This window comes from Amphiura filiformis, chromosome 11 (genome assembly GCF_039555335.1).
Source record: "Amphiura filiformis chromosome 11, Afil_fr2py, whole genome shotgun sequence".
Lineage (NCBI taxonomy): Eukaryota > Metazoa > Echinodermata > Ophiuroidea > Amphilepidida > Amphiuridae > Amphiura > Amphiura filiformis.
The window spans coordinates 11,280,679-11,303,679 of record NC_092638.1 but is presented as its reverse complement, the minus strand read 5'-3'; the positions used below and the strand labels follow the sequence as shown (position 1 = coordinate 11,303,679).

Genomic DNA, 23,001 nt, shown 5'->3' with positions numbered 1-23,001 from the left:
TTACCCACGAATCCATCCGAGATTCTCATCCTGCGACGAGATACAAAATGTAACTTTATATTTATATGAAGCATTTATTGTAATCTTTCGAAATAATACAGTAATGTTAAATGACAGCCACTTTGGAAAGAGTTCGAAGAATTGACACAATCTTAACTGTACACCTGGTTCTTTCTTAAAATTTGTAATAACCAAAATATTTCTTTGTAGATATATGTAATAAAATTCTATTTTACGTTCAAAGTCTTCACCGATTTCTAGTGTATATGAGTCACACATAAAATATTGAAAGATATTAAAGAAAGTGAAATTTTATGGCGTACAACAGGTGAAAAATGCTTGAATTCGTGGGTAACATGCATATGCGCATTTAACACTTTATTGTCTAGCAAGAAAATTTATTTTTCAATCCGATGGCACTTCCACCTGATGATTCACTAGACATGATCGTCTCATTTGATAAGTCTAGAATTGAAAAGGAAAACATTTTCAAAATGGCCCCCAGAGAGAATTTTGGCCCGCTTTGGCTGGAGTTGACCTACTGTTTTCCTGGTCAAATGCAATAGAAGTTTGCCAAGTTTTAAAAATGCAATTCGTAAACATCTCTCCAACAGCTATTTCAAATGACGTCCTTCAGCTGGTGTATTTTTGATGTTTCCTTTTCTCACCTACTTCTCACTATATTGTTTATTACCGTTTTGTTGTCGCTCTGTTGCCCTGTGACCCATATTTAGCTGCTTCTATTATTAGTATATTTTTGAAAGCCAAGGAACTCATTGAATAAAGGCTTCCTTGAGTTATACGGGTAATTTTTCTTTTGTTTGTATCAAAATTGCTTCTAATGTAATGTATGTAACATTAAATAATGTATTCTATATTTTTACAACTTATTTTGTGCAATGCAAGTAGTAATAATAATAACAATAATAATAATGCCGCGCCCTGTTTGCCGTATTGCATCACAAGTATCCCTAAATATTTACGTATAATAGTAGTTTTTAAAAGACCGAAAGCAAACTCCAGTATCAAAATTATACATAGCATAATAGCGTGACTATTGCAAATTAGTCTTAACCTTGATTTCAAGAGAGTCATCCTTCACACAGCCTTAATCAACAATAATGGCATACGCATACTACCAAAATTAATTTCGTAAGCGAAGAAGCTTTTTAATTATACTACGGTGATTAATTTTGATGTGGTTTACATCGTCAGATAAAACAACCGGGTAATCAAATTTAATATGAAAATACTAACCTGGCGAATTTAATTGTACGGTATATGTTGCGCAATATAATTTAGTAAATGCGGGGGGGCAGCAGGGGGACGTAGGAGGTGAAACCCGAATCATCTATGATGTAAACTACAAGTTAATGACGGCTGTTGACTGAAGGGGCAATTAATCCCCCGTTCCATCACGGGAAAATATTTTGTCGCAACAAGAAGTATAATCAAATTAAGTAATAACATGAACTTTAATTCGACATGATGCTTTAAATGGAAGCCTTGAGAGGTTAATATTTAATGAAAGTTAGCATAACAAAAAAGAAATTAAGGTGAGTATTATACAAAAGATATATTTGTAATAAGTACATTAGAATTATGTGCATTTGATTAAGATTGTGTCAGATTAAATGTTCGCGTTATGGAATATGTAGAAAGATATTTACTCTAACAATCACGTTAACTCTTTGATATTCTCTTTTACTATTATTAAGCCTACTTCACGATAATCATCATCTGGTCTTCCTTTTAATTCATGAATATAATATTAAGTTCTCCAAAATGCACTGGTCGGACATTATTTGAAATAAAACACGAACGGTATATGCATGCCGCAAAACAGTACAATAATGTAAATAAAAATATTAAGTGGTGACATTAAGATAGGGATACAAATCCTGCTGATAATTACTAAGAACACTTTATTAAAGATTGTGGACACCTGTACAGTTTATTGAACTTGCGTTTCATAACTTTGTTTACAGTACAGAACACCCTGCAGGCTTGTTTGGCAAACTTGTGATTGCTTTAAAGCACCAAGTGGAATTGCCCCTGATGCTATCTGAAATCAAAAGTTTTCACAAGTCCTCCTGCAGATCGCGATAAACTCCACAGACACATAATTGCACAAGTTGACATTCAGGCAGCACCGACCTCTCATAAGACGTGGCGTGAATGCCATGTTGAGGAGAGCTGATATCTGCGTATAGAGGAATGGTGGCCATGCCCTGGTGACCACGTGGAAGACTAAGACTGTCAATTACTGTAAAGAAAGTGGTCAAACATGTGATTTTCATGTTGCTTTCATTATTGTTGACTTTGCGCAACTGCATTTTTTACTCGGTTTACAAAATTAGCCGCCACAAAGTCTAATGCTAATTCCCTTATCCCCAACAATAAGAACATATTCCTGAATAGTAAATCGGAAGTTGAACTTGTCCAATCGGCAAATGAACATCATTACCTATGTATACCGTTGGCTCCATGATTTTCATTTTTTATGAATTGACTTTTCAAAAGTCGTCAAATATTGACCCAGTTTCCACAGAACCGTGATGCTTTACTCTGAACATCTTTTCCTGACAAGATTCTATACTTCAAAAAGCTCCCACTGCTCCTATGTTTGTGATTTATAATGCTCACTGAAATGGATGATGTATTTTATTAAGTTACGTTTTTAAATGTCAACTCTCAGTATACAGCCTGTTTTACGACGTTAAATAATCACCACTCTGATGTATGAGAAGGATTTGTATTTCATATTGGTAATCCTCGTATGATTTATTGCTATATTTTTGTGTCGTAGGCGACAGTATATTGCTTCCAACTCTTTCTTTTCTGTGGGTTCAAACGTGAATATAGTAAAATAGAACTACATTATGGGCTTAAAATTGCTCTCACCTTTTGAAGTTAAAGTAACGTTTTGGGGAAAAAACACCCTTAATACCATGACAACACGCTGAAATTGTTGAAATAATAACTTTGATACATACTGGTGAATAATAATGATAAAGTAGTTTACATTTATCTATATCCTAGCAACGAGTAACTCTAGGTAGTATTAAAATTACATTTTTGGAGAAGTCGCGTGATAATGTAAAATAGTCTATTTCCAATAACTATATTTTGTCCTTTAAACACTAACACTAAAGTCCGACTCCGTGTTCAGAAACGAGTCCTCAATGTTTTCACACAAAAGACACCGACTTTACTACCCATATCTTAGACATATTAGTCCAGCTGCCAAACGTAACTTTTACACAAAAGCTTGTTTTGGTGTCCATAGTTTGTTTTTTGTGGATTTTGCTTTTCAAGACCACAAGTTTTAAACATAAATTTACTGGATCTCTTGTCAGCATTGAGCATTTGGAGATATGGACGGTCAAAGTTTATATACGGAGTTCAAAATTCAAAAATGCTCAAATGTTATTAAAAGTTAACCAAATTATTCCTCTCGTCATAACGGTCCAGGAAAGTATATTTGTATCTATCTGTGACATACTCTTCGGGATGTATAAGTGAAAAGGTCAAAGGTCACGATTCGACCTCTACATTGGTAAAAACCTGAAAACGTTACCAACACAGCAGCATGGATACTGATATTGGACTCTGTCATTCTTGACATTTGCTTAAAAAGCTACCTTGTTCAGAGTCTTGGTTAGCAGCGACGTAACTTGCGACACCATTACGGCGTCTTCATTCAGCGCAGCGTTTACAATTACAAACACAAAATCTATCCAACAACCGAGGAAGTACCTAAAGTGTACGGCACTCCTAAAATCCATAAACTAGATGCTCCACTTCGACCAATAGTGTCTAGCATTGGTAGCTTGACATACAACGCAGCCAAAGTCCTTGCAGAAATTCTCAGTCCCTTGGTCGGCAATACTGAACACCACATTCACAACAGTGGACAAAATTAAGAACTTAGAAGTACCACCTGGACAAAAGCTGATATCGTATGATGTCTCGGCCCTGTTCACAAGTATACCCGTACCGGACGCGATTGAAGCAGTCAAGGATAAGCTGGAGAAGGACGCAACGCTAAAGGATCGCACTCCTCTCAAAATCAACCATATCCTGGAGCTCCTCACTTTTTGCCTCAATACCACTTACTTCGTATACAAAGGACAATACTACAAACAAACCCATGGTGCGGCGATGGGTTCCCCAGTCTTCCCCATTGTAGCCAATCTGTACATGGAGCGTTTCGAGACCAAGGCTCTTACTACGGCCTCTCGCCCCCCGTCGAAATGGTTTCTGACAACAGGAAACGAGCCACGTTAAAACTGCACTTAAGGCAAACGGCTACAAGTCCTGGATGTTCAAAACCCCCAAACCAAAGAAAAAGAAAGATCGCAAGGAAACAACTGGACAGTATGAGCGTAAAATCAACGTCCCCTTGCCATACATCAAAGGACTTTCTGAGAAGTTATCCTACATTTTCCGTGACAACGGGGTCAACGCTTATCACAAACCGGTCAATACCATCAGATCCTTTTTAGTACACCCGAAGGACAAGACCCCTAACACCAACAAATGTGGTGTAATTTACAGAATCAAAATGCAATGAATTTTAATTTTGTATGACCATAGTTTCGAGTTATAGTTTTGATTCAGTGGTCTGTTAGAATATTTGATTACGAGAATCAATGATGGTTGAGCCATTAACATTTTGCAATTAAATATAAATGTATCAATTTACATCAATAGCAAAACTCAAGGTTATCTCATGTATCTAATCACCGACAAGTTATTTCTTAGAAAGAAAATCAATAATTAAAAGACAAACATGGTCGCTCAAAATACCAGGTGCTAAAAGTGTGTAGTCTTAAGATGAAAAGAGAAGTAAACACCTTTTCCAAATGATGATCATTTGCACAAATTTAATTAAATTGATATTCATTGCAATGACAAAAAAACAGTTCTATCAGATCGATTTGACTCTGCATCTCTTTGTGCTACAAACGATCATGTTCATAAATTTCAATTTGTCGTTAATTGAATAGCGCGGACATAACTAAGTCTTATTGATGTGGTGTGTGCTAGGGACTCAGTATTATAGATACATAGGCAGACAAGATACATACAACTACGATGCAAGTGAATCATTTCCTACTGAAGGTGCCCCTTGTGCGTGTGTTTGGTGCACACATTTTTGCAAGATGACAAAGTTAGGTAATAACCCAACACATGTTGTAAAATTTTCTTCGTCAAACGCAGGTCGAAAATTTTGACGTTTAAATTATCGTATATTGCATTTATTATATCTTTGTAGCTAGAAAACCTCTCGAAGGTCGGAATGCCATACGTGATGTCATGTGATACTAAATCGATGCAGTCGTCCAAGGACGCGAGTAAACGCAGAACAAATCAATGGCACAATATTGCAAGCGGAAACACTTTTAATAAGTCAATTTTTCAAGACTCAAGTAAACCATTTACAGGTAGCTGTCATTTTTGCGTTGCCTTTCCATCAATTAAATTGCAGGGGAAAATAAAATCATTTATATTGAAAGATATTAGCCTGAAGGTATGTTATTCTTCTTGACATGGACTGCTTAATTAACGACCCCAGGGTAAATGTGTAGCACCTTAGAACCTTAAAGTAAAATATGGCAATGTTTGTAAAGTAAACACGGTTATTTGGTCATTAAACCCTAGAATAATACGTGCATTTTACTACGATAACCTAATTAAAGGTATTTGACCGAATGAATAGTATCATCGTCTACCTGAAAATATACATCAATCAGATAAAAGCATTTTTTTTGCCTGAAATTTAAGGCGTGAGTTATGTTACGGTTTAGGCGGTATGAATAAGAACATATGGTAGTGGGTTTTTACCAGCTGAAAGTCGCATACTATTCTATTGCCCACAGTGACGCACACTTTTGCCTTAAGAATACAAACCACAGGGAAAATGTAATCAAATCTTAACCGGGAATAAACATTGTTTGGGTAATGGGCTTCATAGCGAGTTAGAATGTGTTACAAATGGGCCACCCACCTTTAAGACATTATATTTTGTCGGGGGGGGGGGGGGCAGTCTTCCCTTGCCCACTTGCTGGCTACGCTACTGCGGTTCAGGCAACACCTTTTAGAACACACATGTATGGTAGTAGGTGGTTACCAGCTGGAAGTCGCATACTATTCCATTGGCTACTGTGACGCACATTTTCTAGAATACAGAACGCAGGAAAATCTAGTAAAATATTAACCGGGAATGACAATGTTTTCGTGATGGGCCGCAACGTGAGGTAGAAAACACCATGTGTTATAATGAACCATTTATTTATGTGCAAACAATACAACAAACATTACCTTTAATGAACGTTTGTTGCACTTGTAATCAAAGAAAACAATGTAAATTGCATCATACTTTATAGTTGGGAGCGTATGAAATATACTTTGCATGCTTCCTTCTAACCCAGTTACCTGATATTTCATTTCGACCTGCCTGTTAACCTCATTGCCTCTCTGCTTGTACAGGATTGTTTTCATTTAGGTCTCCATGGCTTAGGCTGATAATACATTCAAAAAGGAAACGACGGTAGGATTTCAACAACGAATGGTGGTAGAGGATTAAAACGTTGTCGTATTATATTAAGGGTACATGCTCTTGGGTCATGACCTTGACATAGGGAATTTTTTTTTTTTTGACAAGAAGACATACATACCCTTCATATAAAATAACATGAATCCTGAAAAAAGTGCCAATGTGTAATTTCCCCTATTTTGTCTCCCGTTGCTAATGAAAACAAACTCCGATTGTATTGCGTGCGGTCCATTTATTAAAAGCTCCATGGTATGCACCAATTACTCTCTTAGTTTCGAGTCCAGACTGCATATTGTAAGGACGAACGACGTGTGTTTAGAACGACGTAAACCACAGCATAAACCGATTGTGAAGGAGACTAACTCTCAAGTTGAAGCGTTTCCGATTAGAACGTCAGTCCGGCAAACTCGTCAAATTGGGCATATAATATCAAAACGGGATGTACGAACGGGAATCGGGATATCGCTGTGCTTGACACCGTGCAGTAGTGTTTTGTTTTGCACTACAGCCCGGGCATGCAAGAAGTGCTGTGAAAACATATTTATATGGAAGATATGGGCCTATATTAGATTTACTGAAACCCGGGGCTCACAAAAATGATTATTATAAATGATCAACCAAATATTGTTGAAGGTCTATTGATCATTATTCAATGACAATGGACATGCCTATTGCCTCCGGCAAGGGGAGGGGGGGGAGGGTAATCCCATACTGCCAAATGCATAGGGGCCTACGGGGATTGCGCTTTTGCAAACAATCCTTACAGACATGGGTCCCTATTTTTGCTGAAAATCCTTATGGGTCCGTTAAACCCCGTGCCGTGAATCTCGATCTTTTCGGGGAAAATGGGTCTAGGCCTATAGGAAAGAAAACGTTAGACATGGGTCTATATTTTTGAGAAAATCCTTAGAAATGGGTAGGCCCCTCCCTACCTGTCCACGGTCAAATGGCAATGGGTAGGCCTACGGGTTTCAAGTCTGGAGCCTCCACCCCGTCTAAACAATATCAACTTGTGCCCCCCCCCCCCGCATGCCTAGGGCCGGTTTTTAGGTGTCACTTCGCCTAAACCATAATTATACGCCTAACGACCATTTGAGCGTGCAAAAATTTGCACTTTGGGGGCTAGCTAAAATGGCCAATGAGGTTAATTTGGTCAGAAACCCCTGGCAGAAACCCACATACAGGCGTCAACATTGGGAGGGTGATTGTATGGAACATCTACCCTGGCAAAATATTAGTGGGATTTATCCTCCATCCCACCAGGATCTACGCCTACAAAAGGGATCCGAAAATCTAAACTTCGAAAATAGTCCAATAGGCCTTCTGATTAAAATACAAAATAACAAAAACACAAAATAACTTCCCATGACAATATGTGGGTTCATAAAATACAAATTTTGTATTAGATCCAACACAAAGGTTTTTTACTGCTTTTGGAAGGAGGGTGGTCCGAAAAAGTCGGCGGCACTTGAAATTATGACCCCTTTTTTCGGTAATAAAAATTATGACCCCCTCCGCTGATTGGCCTACACCTTAGGGGCTGTGCAATAATTATGACCCCTGGGGGAGGGTAAAATTGGCGGGGGGGGGGCAAGAAATATTTGGCGAGCCGAAAGGGGGGCAAGCAATTCCCCCCAAGCGATTTTTGGTACGCATTCATGGGGCGCCTTTTTAATAAAACACTCTAAAATGGCTTGGGAAAACAGTACGGAAACGCTTAAATTTTCTTGCTCGGAGCGCTGAGGGGCAAAGAATTTTGGCGGGCCGACGGGGGGCGATTTTGGCGGGCCGAGAGGGGGGGAAGCGAGGCGAGTCATTTGGAAGTTTTAACCCCGGGGTAAATTGCACAGCGCCTTAGGCCTACCGTACCCCATAAACAGGCTAAAATTGTATTGAAATCATTCAAATCAGTCTTTTGAATGAAATAACCACACTATCTGTCATCTTGTGATTCCCTACATTTTGGTCATCGAAAATGTTATGACCCCCCCATATTTTTTATCCTTAAAATTTTTGAACATTTCTGTATATTTGGGACCACCTTCCGAAGAAAATGATAGCCCCCCCGCCAGGCCTAATCATTATTTTGTTCTTGAGCAAAGATTGGTGAATCATATGATTTACAAATGCATCGTTAAACCATATAGGCCTATTTTGTACTTTTGTTCTCAAAATTACAAAAAAAAAGTAAGTCAATTATCGTAGTAGGCTGACGATATCCATTCTTGTTCTAAAATTGTCAATTTTGCACTGGCCCTGTTCTGACCACAGCTTCTATCTTTCTAACATTCATAACATCGTTGGTCAATCATGTTCCAAACGGGATATACAACCGCGGCAGTCTTTTCCAAGTGTGTACATCTCGATTTGCCGGATTGACCCATGACCTCATGAGTCATGAAACGTAAACACATGGCGTGAAATATAAATTTCTCCGTGTCTTCTTGCCAGGAAAATCAGGAATTTGACCAGTTGCAGTCATTTGATTGTGAGTAGCAAAGTACACAAGCAACCGGGCCTTGTCGTGGCTTATGAGGGCGAATTTCGTTTGACACTTTGTCAAATTAGTAACATAGAATTGAAAGAAATATTACGCGATTGACCGTATCTCTGAATCGTGGAAAAGCTTAAAAAGTGTTGACCATACCGTCTAAAAAAATTGATATTTCCAAATTGGCTGATCGTAATCCCCAAATTCTAGTATGCACATGTAGCGAAGATATGCACCATATCTTGCAAAGTTATTTTTTTTGAAAATAATTAAACAAGCTATGAAAGCTAGACTCATTAAGACATTTTTGAAAAATACAAATTTCAGTCGTACATTTTAGGTTTTCTACAACATGTAATTTTATTTCTGAAGTAGAGATATCAAAACTGAATAGCAAGAATGTTACTATGGGATGTTTTATAGATGACTACAATTTGGTTTAGAAATCGGAATGAGGAAAATTGATGAAATGACTGGTCAAAACAAAAATAGCGAGTGCTATAATCAATGACCCAGTTCATTCACTCCCAGTCCCAATCAGAGTCTGAAAATTAAAATAGCAATGGCAAAATAATAATATATAAACCTTTACCTTTAAGATGAGGTATAACTTTTATTTTTCCGATGATTATTTCTGGGCCAAATTTGATACTTAATGTGGCAAAATCATCCCATTTTTTTGCTCAAAACCTCAAAAGAGGCAGTAACCTTAAATAAGGTTATAATACCAAGTATTTTTCGATCATCATTTGACATTATTTCTTATCTATTCAACGTTGTTTGTGTGAGTTTAGTACGCTTCCATTACGCTTGAAGCAACCTTGGAAGACATGTATCGATGCTAATACATAAACAGAGCTCTGCTTAACATTGGCCAAAAATAAAGCGATATGTTATCATACCTTGCGTCAGGAAAACAGTATGATTTTACTGGTATTTAAATTTAGCAATACTAAAAATATTGAAACAGATGAAACGGTCCATATTCCATTGATTATTCACTAAGACACGAACGCCAGGAATAGGTTAGAACAACATCATACTATTTATTAACTCGGCTTGTACATGTTGTAATGATTTTCCGTATCAGACTAAAAACACATATATAAAAACGTATCTATTTCATGAAGTGTATGGAGACCCCGAATTTAAATATCACAAAATACAGTTATAACCGTTTCCCAACTCACCCAATAATCCATGTGATTACCAAATTATACAGACAGGTCATTGCTGTTCCTTTCCGTTTCCTTGTATTTTTCGCCTGTAATATCAACATTAATTTACCACACATTTTCAGTCACGACCTTTATAAGTAGTGGCATCTTACTTCGGTTCCAACGACCGTTTGGACAGTTGACTCCAATCCCGAGTCTTACGCTTTTGACAACCTGTTGGACCGGATATAGTTGAGAACAGCTCCTAGAACCTTTTTGGAAGTATCACAAGATAAAATTGATCTCACAGCTCACCAATCATGTGCTGATTTGAAAGGTGTGTTATAGACACCCCTTCACCATTTTGTTCTTATTTTTGTCGGCATTTTTTAAAACTTCCTTTTGTTCAGTCCGTGCATTTTCTTTAAAGTGCTATAAAAAATACCCTAATATTTTTGAGATTGAACTTGCTGTATGTTTTACTCGGAATATGTCATTTGTAGATAACACATAGAGTAGTATAGGAGCGGGCATAGGAAAAGGTCTATCTTGGCACAATGTCTTGTGAATCACAACCCTTGTTGAGCTGATTATATTACTATTTCGTAGATCCTCTTTTAATGTTTAATGGGGTTTTTTTCATACCGCATATTTGAATTCCGACATTTAAATATCATAAAAGCTTAACAGAACCCGTTGAATAGATACAACAATTTCTATACCGGCATGCTGCTTCTTCGGGCATAAGCAATTATCTCTATATTCATACTGATGCCGCTCTATGTGAGTAGATTGCCTGAAAGATATTGACTGATCATGCTGATGGCGACCTTAAGACATTGTTTATCTAACGATGAACTTAATCTCGTGTGATCTCGCGCGAAGCTGCGATACTATACCAAAGTTAAAGTAAATCACCTGTTCTCGTGGTTTTAATTCATTTGGATAGCTTTGATTTGATCATAAATGCAAAGAAAATATGATACATAAATGATATATTGATCAATTTCAATCAACCAATCATATTTTGTTAGAGTAAAAAGATTGATATGATTCTCGAATTCTGTATGGAAGTATTCTCAACGCTGACACCGCCACGTCAATGGGTTACGAATGTAATCATTCCTCTACCAAAGAAAGGTGACCTCTCTCTCATGACAAACTACCGTGGTATTTCGCTTATGTCCATTGCCGCAAAAGTGTACAACAAGATCCTTCTGAACAGGATCCGACCCCACATTGATCCTTTACTGAGAAGCAACCAGGCTGGCTTTAGATCGGGTCGCAGCTGTGCTCAGCAAATACACATTTTGAGGAGGATCATGGAAGGCTTCAAGGAGTACCAACTTCCCTTAACAGTCACTTTTGTGGACTTCAAAAAAGCCTTCGACTCCATCAACAGGTCCGTCATGTTTTCAGTGCTGCGGCATTATGGAATACCAAAGGTTGTGGTCAATGCCATCCAGGTGCTCTACAAAGACTCCAATAGTGCCGTTATGGTAGATGGCAGTATCTCAGAGCCTTTCCAAGTAACAACTGGAGTGCTTCAGGGTGATGTGTTGGCACCATTCCTGTTCCTGGTAGACTACCTTCTGATGAAATCAACTTCTAGAATTGAAGCTGGAATTGTTACCTACCCACGTCGGTCAAGCAGGTATCCTGCCAAGATGCTGAATGACCTGGATTTTGCTGATGATATTGCCCTGCTGGAATCTTCCATAGACCGGGCCCAGTCACAGCTTACTAGGACTGCAACTGCAGCAGCAGATCTAGGCCTTGTCATCAGCGCACCTAAGACAGAATATATGACTGCAAACTGTAGCGCCCAACCAGCACTTGAAGTCTATGGTAGTACCATCAACCATGTTACAGACTTCAAGTATTTGGGTTCCAAGATGGGCTCTAGTGTTGGAGACCTAAAAAGAAGAAAGGCACTAGCCTGGGCAGCTTTCTGGAAACTGGAACGCCTTTGGAGAAGCCCGTCCCTGCCAATCGAAACAAAAATCAAGCTGTTCAGACAACGTGTGTTACTGTCTTTCTGTACGGGTGCGAGTCATGGGTAATTACCAAGGACATGGAAAACAAGATCAATGCATTTGCAACATCTTGCTACAGAGTCATGTTAAACATCAAGCGTGTGGATCGGATTCCAAATGAAACCATCTACAACCTGACCGACACCACTCCACTGGTTGCCAGAGTCAAGATTCATCAACTCAAATTTCTCGGCCATATACTGCGTCTTGAAGATGGCGAGCCTGTGAAAAAACATGCGCTTTATATTCCACCACATGGGAAGAGGAAACCGGGACGGCCGCGCACACTGTACTTACAGTATGTCCAGCACCTCCTGGGAGATACTGAAGGGATGCTGCAGCCAAGCAAAATTGTTTCGCTTGCCCAAGATCGCATTAGTTGGAGAAAGCTTGTAGTCGCCTGCTCCGCAGCCGACTGATGATGATGAAAAAGAGTAACCAATTTGACGATTTCTAATTGGTCGAATTGCAGAGAAATTATCACTGTAGAAATAAGAACCTGTGAAAGGAGGTCATCCAATACAAGGAATACATAATGTCTTCTATCTTTTTGAATGAATATTAATAAATATGTAAACGTACAATTATTCTTAAACATAGTTTCTATGCTCAAGGTATTAATAATATTATTAACGAAACAGGTTATTTCAACCCAAGTTGATTTCAATGTTTAAACTTGAATGCATGCTAATATTTGATTTCTAAATGTTTTTTTTTAGTAGTGTAACAAAAATATAAGTTTTCAGAATCTGTCAGGTGCCATGATATCTTGAGCACCATGGGCAATTGAGCCTGTAATTCCTCTAAGAAAGCACGGTTAATCTTGTCATTCAATCAAATGTCCACATCAGGGGATAAAGATCACTGAAGCAACCCCTTGTCAGTCCGCGTTAAGTGTGTGGACATGTATATTTGTTTACGCTAAATGTGTTAATAGGTAGACATTTTAAATTGTAAAACTTCACTGAAATTCGTTGACATTTAACCTTCAACAATCATTTCTGAACGTAATGACCGATTTCTAATGATATTTGGTCCTAGTGCCTTAGCATATGTAAATTGTGCTTTGATTTGTCGATCGTCCGCAAATACTTGATACGTGATTTTTACTTTTATCATTTGCTTTGATTATGTTGATTAAAAATCTGACAGCAAATTGTTTCGATGCCTGTTGACAGGATGTCATATGATTTAAAACAATTTTCAATGCAGTAAAATCACTAAAAATTGTCACTTACAATGCTTAACAAAAAAGTATTTGATCTTTGCATTCATCAGCGTGGTAGCTTCAATCGAAACGTTTCTGACGCTCAATATTATTTTGTAAGTAACTTAATTGTATTATCATCTTAACGAATTAATTCGTGCTAAATCATGCAACTTGTTAAATCAGCTAACATAACATAATAAGATATCTAATGACTTAGCTACATTTACGATGCATTGTTGAACGATCGTAGATTGCGTTAATACATAATTTGATATGTTAATGATTTTTAAATGAACTTCTAAACGATCGATACGTTTACATACTTCATTAAACATTAAATTGCTTCTTAACGATCAATAAGCTAAATATATGTTGTAAATGTACAATACAAATATCTCTATTAACAATTTTAATTGTAAGAGAAAGCCAGTAGCAGCTAGGATTAAATGGATTCATGGATTTAAATAAATTGAACAACCACCAGCAATACGTCACAATACTGAACTACACGTCTGAAAATGTTCACTGTTTGGTAATATTAAAATATAATGTTCTTTTATTATATACATGGCATTTAAGAAGGGGATACAATTTAAATGCTTTCGCGGTAATGCTCCTCTTAAAATATTTTTTTTTTAAATCGGATTTAATCTTGGTCGTAATTATGTATAGTGATAAGGTAGTTGGCCCAATATGCTTATTAAATCAGACTTATTTTATTTAGTAAGTTGAATATCGGGAATTTAATCGTATAGATAAATGAGCATCTTTGAACTTCTTAACAATAATTACGTACTGCTGTCATTGAGTGCTGCTGAGATACTTAAAGAGGAAAATCTGATTTTTGTCTATCCTTCAAACGTTAATATCCGCAAAATACCATTGGTATATTTCTAAACATTGGTGATGATTGAGAAATCCAATATCAGGCGAATAAAATTACATTTAAAAAAACCTTTACGTGGTTAAAGGCGCTATCAGGATAATGAATTATCAGAAAATTGAGGAAAATAGCAGTAGTGTAAAACAAATGTACGCTCGCTTCCCATTATACGTATATATAAATGTCCGTACCGATAGAGTCCTTCAGGATTACTTTAATACTCTACTCTAGTAATGACATGTCAATATCCAAACGGCTACCTTACTGACATCACTAAAAATACACTGGCATTGAACCACTTGCTGTATCACATGTAACAGCGTGGAAATTTCGGCAGCGCGTAAAGCACTTTTTAAAGGTAAGAGCACGTGAAGAAGTCAAAACAAATGAAGGTAATCGTGAGATGGTGTTGGGGCGCACGGGGTGAATGTGTCCGTGTTCGCCTATGTCCGGGTGTATTTATGTTCGTTGGGTACGAGTGTTATTTTTGTGAGACAGAGACAGGAAAGTCCACATTGCTATTACAATATTGCTTTACACACACATCAAATGGGCTATGAAATGAGGGCATTTTGGTGTTGTGTCAGTTGTGCAACTGTTTGGTTACTGAATGTGTGTACGTGTAGAGTAGAGTATTGAAGTAATCATGTGTGTAATTTTGGTTCATTTTGAAGGACATGATTATAATTGTAAGTTTCTTTTTGAGACCATTTTATATACGCACTCACCGCACTGGATCTGGATAAGTGAGAGTGTATGATAAGGCATACAGGCTCCAACTTTTTTTTGCTAATGGGTTCTCTTTTATAAGTATAATACTCTAGTCACAAATTTGTTAAAATAAATGATGTGTTTATTGTATGTGCAACGATTATCAGCCCCCGGTTACAAAACATACATCATACATATTCACTGTCAACCTCACTTCATCAAAGTTGTATACATTGTTGCTGTATATAATATACCGGAAGCTAAAGAAATTGGGATGTTTAAAATGAAGTGGGTCTGCTTTATCAATACGTTGACAGGTTTGACATACAATGGCGAGACATAATACGGAGGATGTTGACACGCACCAATGAGAGGAAACAGGAAAATTGCTTTAGTCTTCACGTGATTGTCTTCCGTTTCAGAATCGTATACCCAGTTCAGACCGCAAGGCAAACAGGACCATTTGATGGATAGTTTGACAGAAATGCCCTCAATATCTGAAGATACCTATTCAACGAGGCATCGTGTAAATTGAGTGTGCTTACTTTAGGACTGAACTTGCAGTTGTCTGTTACATGTTTTACCCAGTGTCATATCACTACTTTATGGTTCACTTACCTCGTTGGTGTATCAAATACTGCATGATCGAGCACCAGTGACTACAATCGAGTAAAAAACGTGATTTTAATTCACTGAAATTCAATGACGTGTGCAAAAAAGTGTAACTCTATTGCTTGAAATATTGTTTGCAGTTTGCACCAATTATTTCAGGTTGATTTTTTAACAACCTATTTCGAACTTTTTCGATAAATATTTTGAATGGCCATTGCGGATCCAAACATCTTCATTCGGCCGACATTCTTAATAAAGTTCATGGGTATTAATTTGTCAACCTATCAAAAGCAAAAAAGTAAACACACAAGCAAAGTAATAAAACCAGTTGTATGTAGTAGTATTTAATAGATCAAGTTGTAATGTGGGTTCTATTATAATGCAAGATTATGCCGAAACGGCGAGGAATTGGTAACAAATACACTTCGATGACTAATGTTTGTTTAGCCAGGGTTGCACATCTCATGGTATAACTAGTAATATTTCTTGAAGTGATCATCCACTGAAAACAAACATACGTCGCATATTCCTTAGTTGGCATGCAAATGTGTTTACTTTATAAAATATCACCCAATGTTTGCATTCTTAGAAGGTGCAATCCTTGGTAACTAGGTATTAAGAATTTGCTACGGCAAATGATCATTTGTGCAATCTTGCAATTTTCAGTACAAGGTTTATTGAAGAATTTGAAAGATACGAATAAAGTTGACACAGCTTTCAGTGTTATACAATTGAGCACAGTAATTTGCCTGTTATAGCCTTTTATTTGGATGTTCGTTTCATAACATCGTTGTTTTGGGTTTTTTTTTCGTCAGGGAAAGACAATTATCAGGCCTTATTGACCTTCCTGCCTTTTCCGCCATATATATAGTTTGTGTTTCTTTTGTTCTTATTGTAATTAATATGTTTTTTACGTTGTTGTATATTTTATACATAAACCAATGAATGAATGAATTATATAATGCGCTAGCATATCAGGATTTGTTTGGATTAAATTTTGTATTTGGCCCTTGCCGATTCTTCTTCTTCTTCTTCCGGTACTGTGCAAAACCTCAAAAGAGTATTAACGCACATTGGTTGATTTGCAAGCATACAAGCGCACAACATGCTCCACTTGAACAGCATATGTACAGGATAAAAAGTTTGATGTGGAAGAGCATGGAGCCTACTGCTCATCTAGCACCACCTGTAAAGAAAGTAAACATACTTACGAGACCATTTTTGGACCATAATGTACATAAGGATTAGTAATTACACTGACAAAATTTCATCGATATAGCTCCTTCACTTCTGGGTGATTTCAAAAACTTTGGGATACCCCCTCGTAAATAAAACTGGTTGTAGTATATAGTCTTCAATATACCAGGATGCTGTAATATGGGTTTTATTTAAAGTGCAATTATGCCAAAACGATGAGGAATTGGTAACGAATAACTTCGACGAACCATCTACAATAGGCACTTGACAGATTATGACTTCAGTGATATAAACACTATTATACACAGCTCTATTTATGTGCATTTCGCATGACGGAAGATCAATATCATAGAAAGCTGGTTTAAACTAACTTTTATTCAATTTATTTATTGGAGAATAGAGAGAGAGAGAGAGAGAGAGAGAGAGAGAGAGAGAGAGAGAGAGAGAGAGAGATAGAAGAGATCGCCAGGGAAAGAGGGTATGTGTGTGTGTGTGTGTGTGTGTGTGGGGGGAGGGGGTAAGGGTAAGGGAGAAAGAGAAACAGAGGGGAGAGAGCATTGGAAGCGGGAAGGGAAGGAGGGGGAGAGGGACAACTTGTAGGTATTGTTAACGGATTACATTTCAAAACCTACCGTTCTCGGCACTTCTGTCTGACGGAGTAGGGTATTTCCCGTATGGAAATAGTCCACGATGTACCCCAACAATCTAGTTACTTATTCTGTATACCCGGAGTCATTCGATATGTACCTATGAAGTGTTCCAGTCACCATACAGCACAATGACCGAGTAGTTTCACACATTCTCTACAAGTGAGATAGAGTTAAAGGAAAGGTGTTATCTGAATTAAAGGAAGGATCATAATGTACTTTATAAGTTTTAAGTAAAGAATTGAAAGTGAGTACCAATGGTTATAGCCGTGAAAATATTTTTTTAGTCATATCGTTGATACAAGTAAGTTAAATGAAAAGTGTTGACCGAAGTAAAGATAAAAACAAAAATAACATTTTAAATTCAAAGGAGACGGTGTATACGAGTACGTGGCACAATACCTGATCTGGTATTGTTTTCGTTGTTGTTAACTTTGTTGCTAATTTTCTATATTGTACGATCAAGTCAAATTTTATTGTGGAACGTATGTATTGCAATGAATCAGGTCAGAAACAACGTCGCTAATAGCCACATCCCCAGAACTCAATATTTACCGGAAGTGGTATAAATGTTGGTATCAAAAGAAAGATTTTCAGGGTTCAAAGATATTTAGTTTGGATGATATGAATGAAAATGTGCACCTCTTTGGTCGACAACAGTGTTCCTATGGGGTTAGAAAATTACATTTTAGCTCTCATACCAAAATGAATTGAAACACCGGTACGGCCTAAAACTTCACAGATGGGGATTTGTGGTAAGGTCATTCAATCAAGTAGAACACTTCATATATTTAAATCGGGCCATTAACCTTTAATTCCATGAATGAATAATGATAAACTATCTTTATATGTATTACTGATTTTTAAAATTAGAAGCTATAAATTACCCAATTCTGTCAATATCCCCTTTCCGAAACACATAACACTATATACTTAACAGAACAGACTCTCACTGAATTATTTAAAACACATCTTGTAAAATAGGTCAATGAGGCCATCTATTAGGTTTGAGTAATCCCTAGATACTCAAGTATTCTAGACGACCCCATTTTTGCGACGGAGCATACCACTATTATTTATACCACCAATAGAGTGTTTGGAGTGTACTAGAATAGGTAGACTCAAGTGTCACAATTTAAAGGCCACCGAGGTAATGTTATTATACTGAATGCCACTAATGCGTAAATCTTGGTTGGATTTCTTTTGTTTGCCTCAGATCTGAAGAGCCACTGAAACGATGCTAGACATTTTACTTGTAATCTTTTAAAATTTAAATTTTGAAAATAGCAGCGTGACAAAAGGAATATAATTTAGACCATTTGACAATCATTTTGAAATTAATTATAGACACAAGAATGCAAAGTTTTATTGCAACATATCCGAGTCGGTTCCCCAAGCTAATAAATGGACTCGGTTATCTATGAGAAGCGTGAATGTTGAGACAAATCAAATTATTTCTATATTCCGGGTCGATTAATAATCGATCAATGGAAATGAGACCTTTAAATACCATTGGTGAATGAAGACAGTGATGAAGTGGACGCCGTTGAAACTCTTGGAATGCGATATACGGACCGTTTAATCTAATTTAAGACTGTAACCGAATTCTGTACCAGAAAACCTAAGCTTAATTTAGTATTGCTTATAACCTTCAGCGGAAAAGTATTTAAAACTTACAGTTGACCATAATTATATTACACGACTTTCTTAGGTAAAAAGCAATGATTAAAGTTGCAAATTATTATTACTTAAGACCAAATTCATTGAACATATTTAATTCTAGTCTCAACGGCGGGGGGGGGTTAACTCAACTTTTTTAGAAGTGTGTCACAGCCTGTTCCGCACATGATGTATAGGGATATGGTCGGGTAAGGTGGGTATAGGGAACTGATCGACCGCCCAAAAAGGTGGTCTTGAAAACTCATCAGCCGCCGATTTTTGAAGGATTTGATTTTGATTCTTTTCAAAAAATGTCCACTGACTCAACTATATCAGGATTTTGGAAAACCAGTTGAATCGAAAAATGCAAATGTGTATGTGGCATTTACTGAAAAATATAACTATAGTAACAGCAATAGACAAAGCCCCATAAAGCTAATCTATCTTAAATGTGTTTTCCTTTTCCTTAAAGCAATGAAATGAGGGATTAGTGTGTACTGACAAATTACATTTAACTTCCGATATGCATTGAATGTCGGATCAAGTTGTAACGATACCTTGCACTATTAAAGCACACAGAAAGTTGCATTTACCTGCGTGTGATAACACTGTAAAGCTCCCTATTTGACGAAGTTAGCACTGTTTTTCGTCTTTTTAGAATGCCATTAAGAGTAAATTAAAGTTTAGTGCTATATTTAGTTTCAAGAGAATGTAAATACTGAATACTAAAAGAATTATATTGTATTTTTTGTTGTTACAGGTGATGTGTTTCTACTGGTGTATGGTGTGGACAGCAGAGAATCATTTCAAGAAGTTCTAAGACTAAGACAACATATTATTGATATCAAGCGAAGTAATAAGGACCAAAAGCAGTACCAATGGTTATAGCGGGTAATAAAAGTGACAAAGTTGAAGAACGTGAGGTCAAATTAGAAGATGTGCGTCGTTCAATAGGATCAGCTCGTCGTTGTACCTGCTTAGAAGCATCAGCACGTGACCACCTAAACGTTGACATGCTTTTCCAAGCTTTGTTTGAAAATGCGCGACTTCCAAGTGAAATGACACCCTCGCAGCATCGGAAAATTAGTGCCTCTTCTTCCCCCGTACAATCAACACGTGGTTTATCACTACGAAGGCGTAATAGTGATGCATGCGGTGTGATATCTCCGAATGCTAGACGCCCTAGCCTAAAAAGTGATTTGATGCAGGTTAGCGCTAACGCATTGAGAAACGGGCACAGAGACGATGATGATGTTGATGATGATGTTGATGAAAATGGAGAACGCCGAAGAAAACGTGGATGTGAGATTCAATGATGACATATCGCCGTGACATAACATGGTCACGGTTTAATACGTTTCTGGCTGTTTTTAAAAAGGATCAAATAAATCGAGGCTGCGAGTATGACGATATCCACTGTCAATCATCTTGGCTGTATATAGCGATGACGCAATCATAGTCACACCCTGATAACATTCCATACATGCTCAATTGAGCCGAATGCATTGAGGTATTCCAATCTGGACGCTGGTGTGACAAAAGGCTGACAAGATATCTAATTCGAGGCAGTATGAAAATTGTATCTTACAAGCAATTTGAAACTTAATGGCAGCTTATTGTCAATTTTATCAGCAATAAAAAGAGTACTGGACTGAGATTTTCAATGAGCCTGATGGGTTGTCCTAAAATGAATTGATTTTGTGTTGGAAGTGAAAGACGCTTTTCCTAAGACTTAACCAAATTGTTTGGCTATGCCTCCTAAGAGTAAACTGGAAGGTTATCTACCATAGTAACGGATATGGCCCATGTACGTACTATATGTATTCGCCGTAGAAGTGAGGATGTAACAGGATTAACTATCTTATCAATAGGTTAAAACAATTTTTGAATATATTGCAGTAAAGTTCACTTTGCACTTGTACGTTGATGACCATAGATGTCAAAGAACATGGATAAAAAAAACAGGATCGTAATTCTATCCATATCATGCTGATCAAACGCAACTTTTTGAAAAGAGAGGTATTGCATTCAATCTATGATTGCAGACATACACAGGTGATGAGTGCAATCTGCGTGTAGTGCAGGGCGCTATATTGAAAAATTATTATAACCTATTGCTATGATAGTTAATCATGTTACATCAAAGCATTATACGGCGAATGCTCATACCCTGGCTACCTTGCCAATTCAGGCTCAAACATGACTGACTGGTCCCAGCCATTGTCCTATGATTATAATTATGCAATGTTCATGTTCCACATTTGTCACTCTCTTGGACTGAATATGGAAAGAGTCAGGTGAAGAGGTGAAGGGCAACGATAGTTCTATGAATTATAAAATATCATATGAAGAGAGAAAGAGGATAGTAGGTTTGGGTACACTTCAATACCATTTGAATCATTATGTGTCTTTCCTTACTTTGTCAGTATTGTATAAAAGGAGTTATCAGTGCTCATCTCAGTCACACAAAGTACAATAAATCGCCTTTTATAGTATAGATGGTTAACCAAAAATAGCAAGAATCATCAAATGTCACAGATAACAAATATTGATCATGTGCTTGCAAAAAAAAGGTATATTTGTCATGAATTAGAATCGGAGAGGACAGGTGCTGAAATCTGATTAGCATTGACGTTGATGGATTGGAATTTGCGTTATATTCTCCCAGGTGATACTTCAGGCTTAGCAGAGTTTATGATGCACAAAGTTAAAGGAAAACTGCGTCTACGAAGTGAAAGTTTTGGTAGTTAAGTATGCGGAAGTTGAGATATGATTTATGAACTTTTTTCTCACTTGCTCGAGAGGATAACAATAAATGTTCACTAGATTTGTAAGGAGTGACCTACTATACCTTAAAAAGCTTTTTAGCCTTGATTCCGCGTTTTACTTGAGCCTAATTGTTCCATCACAACCCAAGTGTGTATCTACGCCGAGAGGCCATTAAACACACAGACAAACAAACAAACAAACAACCAAACAAACAAACAAACAAACAACCAAACAAACAAACAAACAAACAAACAAACAAACAAACAAACAAACCGATTAGAAGTGCGTTGGTTCATTAGTCATCTCCAAAACCAGAAACAGAAACAAGAAAAGATTTCCCACCTGTAGTAATGATCTACCAGCTTTACTTGTTTAAACAATGTTATGTCATTTTATGGAAAATTCTTGCTGCAGAGCAAATATCCGTAAAATCTGCTGAATAACTGCGTAAATGAGAATATTATGAATAATTCCATATTCTTACTAAAAATTAGGTATTTATACACAGCATTTTTACAGAACAATTCCTGCAACTCTGCTGCAGGAAATTTACATGAATTTACAGCATATTTGTTACAGCGCATGTGTCATTATCAGCTTAATAAGACGTTGTTTTACACATTGTAAAATTCCCAAACCATGAACATTGGTATGTAATTCCCTTGTACAAGCTGTAATGTAGCTTTAACATGAATCATAAACGGTGTGTCATTTCCATGTGCTGAACATCAAGTAGACTTCAATTCTTCCTCAAGGACAAATTATGTGAAAAATAGAAAAGACTCCGAGATGTAAATCAAATTACCTAGAAAGGAAAATGAATAAAAGTGTTACAGCACTCAATCTAGTATCACGGCAATATACTAATAAGAATACTCAAGTCAGCAGTGTTTTGCTGTTTAAAAAGTGTAAGCTTTGTTGATACGAAGCAATATAAAATTAAGATAACTGAGGAGGTAACGACATTGACACCCTGCACAGTTGATACGCGTATTGGCCTCAAATTCATGTTACATCTGCCGACTATTGGCCCCGTGCGGTGTCTCACGTATCTCTTTGTGTGCGGG

At 37.1% G+C, this 23,001-nt stretch overlaps 1 protein-coding gene across 1 annotated transcript; it reads left to right on the top strand.

Moving 5' to 3' along the window:
• Positions 1-16,820: 16,820 nt before the first annotated feature.
• LOC140164117 (GTP-binding protein Rhes-like) lies at positions 16,821-20,481 on the top strand. The gene is given in 3 exon segments (XM_072187362.1): positions 16,821-16,859; positions 19,898-20,023; positions 20,026-20,481. Coding segments are annotated over 3 exon segments (621 nt in total).
• Positions 20,482-23,001: the final 2,520 nt, after the last annotated feature.